The 6,000-nt window shown below is 51.4% G+C and overlaps 1 protein-coding gene across 1 annotated transcript in view; it reads left to right on the top strand.

Annotated features, from left to right (window-relative positions):
- Window positions 1-1,948: 1,948 nt before the first annotated feature.
- Window positions 1,949-6,000, top strand: part of Rybp (RING1 and YY1 binding protein) — a 58,794-nt gene continuing 54,742 nt past the window's right edge. The window contains exons 1-2 of the mRNA NM_019743.3: window positions 1,949-2,061; window positions 2,699-2,824. Of these exons, the coding sequence (NP_062717.2) occupies window positions 2,030-2,061; window positions 2,699-2,824 (158 nt within the window). The 5' untranslated portion in view covers window positions 1,949-2,029. The remainder of the gene's footprint in view (window positions 2,062-2,698; window positions 2,825-6,000) is intronic.

The raw sequence follows: 6,000 nt of genomic DNA, 5'->3' as shown, positions 1-6,000 counted from the left end.
GAAAGTTCCACCCAGGCATACCACATGACCGGAGGGATAGTTCGGGAAGAGACAAAACTGAACTTGACTGACCAAAGTTGAAGTGGAGTGATTGCCTTGGGTGGGGGCTGGGCTGCACAGGGACGGTAAAAAGGACACCCTTACCTAATGGTGTATCCAAGGCCATGACTATCTTGCACTGAGGTGCAAGACTTCGGTTTGTGTTTTACTTGTACATAACAGTCAGTCTCCTTCCTATGACCTGTGAATCCCATCCTTCTCTTGATGGAGTTTCCACGGAGATTCTTTATTCTTTTTACTTATTTCGTATTTATCCAGTGCTTGGGAATCAAACCCAGGACCACCTGCTTGCTAGGCAGGAGCTGAGCTGCAGTCATTCAGTGGTTCCCTGCCTCTCCCTCCAAAGAGATTTTTTTTTTTTTTTTTTTAATGCACCAGGGGCAGAATGCTGGAAGTACGCCAGGCCGACCCTAGGGGCCAAGGTTGCTGGCCAAGGGCCATGCCTTGACATGCACATTCCTTGGCTATCTCTGGCCCCTTTGCCCTGGGACTCCATCCTCCCTCTTCTTCCTCCTTCACTCCTACGGAGTCAGGTCTGGGAGGGTGCTGACCCTTGCTGAACAGTGTAGCTGGCCCTTCTGGGTGTGCCTGTCTGGAGGACATCTAGTGCAGATCAAGCTTATCTCAGTCACATTGCCTCCCTCTTTTATTCTCTCCCTTCAGATCCCAGGACTTCCTGCTTCCCGCTCTCCAGTAGCTTCAGCAGGTCTAGCTTTGCTCTTCTCCCAAGAGCCAGTCCTGATAAGAACCTACTTTGAGTTTGCACGGCAGAGCCGGCTCTTATCTGTCCCCCACACCCAATCCCTGCCCCCACCTTTTAGCATCACCTACTGGTCCTGTTCCAACCCCTCAGAGGGGGGGCCTTCCTATAATCTTTAGACATTTCCCCCCAACCCCGGGGCTCCTTGCCAGTGCAATGGGGTAGAGGGCCCTGAGTCAGTCACAGAACCCAGTGGCAAGAGCACGCTTGGAGCAGGGCAGAAAGTGAGGGGTATCGATCTTCTCCCAATTCCAGACGCCGGAGGGAACGGAGTCGGGCCCTGGCACTTCCTAAGTGCGGGGTACAGGTTAGCGTGCGTTTCATCCAGAGTGCCCTCCCTGGAAAGAGCGTTAGGAGCCTTATTTCGCAGAGGCAGGAGCCGCGACTAGAGGTTGGAAAACAGGCATGTGGTCGCCTGGATCTGAACAGCAACTTCCCCGGGGAAACGCCCTATTTCGGCTGCGGGGGCCCGAGGCTGCGCCACACCCTCTCCAGAGTTCCCTCCGGCGCCCCGGCCCAGGAGGCTGCAGGTCTGGCTGTCGCCGGGGAGGGCCGCTTGGGAAAGGCGGCCACAAAGCCCCTCGTGGCAGAAGCGGCAGTGCGGGAGACGCGGGCCTCGAGGCACAGCCCCCCGCGGCGCGCGCAAACTGCGCGGAACTACTTCAGCGGAGCGGCTGCGGGGCCAGAGTCCCAGCAGCGGCCGCACAGGGCTCGGCGGCGAGTGGGAGCCGCCACAGAGCCACGGGGGCCCGCGGGCACGGCCACGTGCTCCCCGCCGGGCTCGCACGCTCAGACGCGCCGGGGCCGCGGGGGCCACCGGCAGGCACGCGCGCCCCCCGCGCGCACACACACTCCCGGGCACGCACGCCGGCCGCCCCGCCCCCCCGCGGCGCCCCGCCCTCCCGCGCGCTACGCCCCGCCCCCGCGGCGCCGGTCGTCGTCCTCTTATTGGTTGCCCGGCGCGTGACGCGCGGCGCCCGGCCCCGCCCCTCGTCAGTCACTCGGCGGAGGCGGCGCTGGCGGGGACTAGTCTCGTCCGGAGACTGGCGGCGGCAGCGGCGGCGGCGGCGGCGGCTGGAGCTCGAGCCCAGCAGCGGAGGGCGGGCGGGCGGCGCGGGAGGGCGGGGGCCGCTCCGCGACGCTGCGGACCGCGCTTCTCCTCTGAGCGGCGGCGCGCGCAGCTGTGGGGCGCCGGGGGCCAGCCCGTCCATGACCATGGGCGACAAGAAGAGCCCGACCAGGTACCTGCCGGGCGCCGAAGGGGCGGAAGGGGAGGGCGGCCGCGGCGGGCGGGGACACCGGCGACTAGGCCGGAGCGGCCGCGCGGGGGAGGCGCGCTAAGATGGAGACCCGGGGGCGGAGGGAGGCGGTGTCGCTCCGCTCGGGCCGGCGGCCGTGCGCGCCGCAGCCATGGCGGCTCCTCCTCAGCCGCCCTCCGCCGTCGCCGCTCCGCCCAGACAAAGGGAGATTTAACCAGGTGGGGCGGGCGGGAGGGCGCGAGCAGGGGCGGGCAGCGCGCGGCGCCGGCCCCCTCCGCGCCGCCGCCCGGCCGTCCCGGCTGCCCGCCGCCTTCGGGATCCGGCCCGCGGCCCGCGCCGCGCCCCCGCCGCCCCGCGCTCGCGCCCACGAGTCGGCCCGCTTCCTGCGCTCGGCGCGGCCCCGCGTGAGCCGCCGCCGCCGCTAGGCGCTCGGTGCCCGGGGCCGGAGGGGGCGCCCGGCTCCGCGCTGTCCGTCGGCCTCTCGCCTCGGTGCCCGCCAGTGGGGTGGATGGGTGGTCGCCGCGAGAAGTTTCCAGCGTCGGATTCCTGGGAATTGACGAGGGCTTACCAGCGTGTTTTCTCTCCTCTATTCTCCCCTCGGTTCTCCACTCCTGGGAAGGCCAAAAAGACAAGCGAAACCTGCCGCAGACGAAGGCTTTTGGGATTGTAGCGTCTGCACCTTTAGGAACAGCGCCGAAGCCTTTAAATGCAGCATCTGCGATGTGCGGAAAGGCACCTCCACCAGGTACTGGAAGACGTGTGTTAGCTTTTGTTGAAAGACTTGTTTTGGCCTTATTTATTTATTGCGCGGAGGAGAGGGGAGTGAGTCGTACTTTCATTATTATTGATCGCCCTCTTGCCAACTTGTTGATTACGACCCTTTTTTTTTTTTTTTTTTTTTAAAGCATTTGGTGATGGGCGATGTGGTTCAGGTTGTGTGCCATTTCAAGTTGCGTCCAGTGCCTCGTGCTAAAATACAGGATTTATGGGAGGGATTTTCCTCAGGTTTTCGTCTTGTTTCAGACAGACACTGGATTTATTTGACATTTGCATCCTTTGGCTTGTTGCTGTTGGCTCCCACAGGGGAGAAAGGAGAAGGGGATAGTGATATGGATTGAAGAACGTTAGACATTTTGGTATTTGCCGCGTGCAGAGTGGTTTTAATTTGTTCAGAATTAGTTTTTTCCTGAGTTTAATGGTAATATGGTAGTACAATAAGACTGAGTTGTGCCTTTTGTCTGTCTTGGGTTGCAAATATCCTTTTTTTTTTTTTGGCAATTGGAGATATGTTCTGGAGGGTTCAAAAAAGTGCATTTGTCAGGCGGGGGGCCTGGTGATGTGTCTTTTGTTACTGGCTTGTGCAGAATGGTGAAGTGTGTGAATTGTTGAGGTGAATAGACTTGAAGTTTGTGTTAATGGCTTTATGTTAAAACATTGTAAGGGATTCTTTTATATTGAGATGAGAGTGGTTAACTGCAAATGAGTTGAAACTATTTGTAGAGGTAACATTAAAATTGATTTTATAGTCTTGCAGGTGTCTTAACTTTTACTTGGAATTTCTCTTGCTAAGGCTTACATTCTTACTGCTCCCATTTAAAGGAACTGTCTTTAGAACACATAAGAAAGGGAGAGTTAGCTTAAGACTCATCAGCAGGCCTTCAGGTTGATGACTAAATGTTTCATTTCAGCAGGTGCTTGCTTTTGAATTGGCAGCATCCATTGTCACTAGTTCCACCTGGATGTTCTGAGTGAGGAGTCCTATCAGTTTAGTTGCTTACTTACATCTGGGATTAAGGAGGCTCAGCTGCAAGTATAAGTGGAATGAATTGCTCCAGTTACTGGGGAATTTTGTGAATTTTACTAACTCTTAAGAAATGAGACCTTTGAATCAAAACTCAAGAACTGAAATTTATTTCCCTGTAAGTAGTCTTTCACTACTAAGATAGCATCTCACTATATTTAGAGCTAATCTGGAACTGCAATCCTGTTACTTCAGTCTCCTGGGTGCTGGGATGTAGATCAGCTTCCTGGTATCCAGCTAGTAGGATCTTTTTTTTTTTTTTTTAATTAAAGTAAATTAACGTCAGTTTTTTGTGTCATAATAGATTAGTTAAACGGAAAACCCATTTCTTAGGATTTGTTCTGCTGTCTAAAATCGGAGATTCCATCACAGCATGAAAGTTTAGAAATGTATTTGTTAACTTTAAATCAATAGTAACTGTATACTATTTATGAGTAATGTTTTTTACATGTAGAATCCCGCTGAGGCCAAAGCTCTTTATTGTGGTTTTGCCTTGAGTGTTATGTGTAGTTGATGTTCAAGGAAATGACCAGGAAACTAGTAAGAACTTGAGAACCTTGCTGGTAAAGAGAAACTTCAGCCAGATTCAAAAGTTTACATCTGATGTATTGCTGGGAATAATTATCTCATATTGAAATGCTTTTCAACTTTTACTTTTATTGAAAAGCCTGATCACTAACTTTTTGGAAGCATGTGAAAGGTGTTGATTTAAGATTTTGTTTACCGTTTTCAGAACCACAGATGACCATAGTGAAATTTTAAATGGGTATATTGGCATGCAAGGATATTTGAGTCTGTCCATACAGAAAAAAATGAAGTATCGTCTTTCAGGGCTTTATGCAGTTGAAGTCATTCAGTAGGCTTTGAACAAAGTATGCAGGTGGGAAACCTTCACCAGTTCATGATAGTCTTTTTGAACCAATCTTATTTGGATTTGGTTGTTATCAATACTTTAGAAGTCCTCATTAAGTGGAATGCAAGTGGCATTTTGTGTTCTGTATAGCTCACTGGGTTTCATATGAAGAAGTGAGTATGTCCAGTGTTCATGCTCTCCAAGCCAGTGCATTCCTTCACTTAATTTTTCTTGGATATTGGCTGTACAGTATTTTTTTCTTGAACCTTTTTCTAAGTAAATTTACATTTGAGTTTTAAAAAATGATTTTATTTTCTTTCCATAATTTACTTTTTTGTTCCCATTACATCCCAATCTCACCCTTCCTCTCCTCTCATTCCTGCCCTTACAAATCCCCCTTTCTCTTCTCTTCAGAGATAAGGAAGCACTCCCCCTTCTCCCCCCAGTCTAGTCAGGACTAAACACCTCCTTCACTCAAGTCCAACCATGCAGTCCAGGTAGGGGAAGGGATCCCATGGCAGGCAACAGTTAGAGACAGCCCCCACCCCAAATTGTTGTTAAGGGACCACATGAAGACCAAACTGCACTTCTGCTGAAAATATGGGGTGAGTTGGGGGAGGCTTCAATAGTTTTATACCTCCAAAATTTCTTAGGAATTTGCCTATGTTTTCTCTCTTGTGGCAGTGGAAAACTTAATTTGGTTTTTGGTTTGTTTTTGCAGCAGTGGGCATTAATGTCAGGTCTGTAGGAACTTCAGGCCAACCTGATGGTTAGGATTGGGTGGTGGGTAATAGCTGAAAATTGGCAATTTTGAAATAGTGTGTTTGCTGATACACATAGTTTTGTTGCTTTAAGCTAGTGTTTAAACAGTCTTAACTGGTTGGCTGGCCAGCAGTTATTGTGGAGTTGTTGATTACCCTTGCCTTTATTTATTGGCATCAACCAGTCAATCCAGGAAAACAGTTTGAAATTAGTCCAATAGGACACAGCTATTTGCCCTTTGTGGATAGCGTTGATGTTCCTCAATTGAAGTAGAAAAATACTGCCCATCATCTAAAGAGCATTTATAAAAATTCCTAGGATATGAAAGATGTTGCTGAAAGTGGGTGGGAGTGTTAGTTAAGGATGTAGAACATGTCCTCAAGTAACTAATCAAAGCTCTAAAGACTACCAAAGGTTGTATAAAGTGAGATTAGAATAGTCTTGGCTTGGAAATCAAGCCAAGGAGAAGAAATGGGAGAAAGAACCCTTCCATTTCTTTTGGAAA

The sequence above is a fragment of the Mus musculus genome, chromosome 6, assembly GCF_000001635.26.
Source record: "Mus musculus strain C57BL/6J chromosome 6, GRCm38.p6 C57BL/6J".
In the NCBI taxonomy this organism is placed as follows: Eukaryota; Metazoa; Chordata; class Mammalia; order Rodentia; family Muridae; genus Mus; species Mus musculus.
Note: the sequence above shows the minus strand (reverse complement) of the source record. Positions and strands in the feature narration are given on the sequence as shown.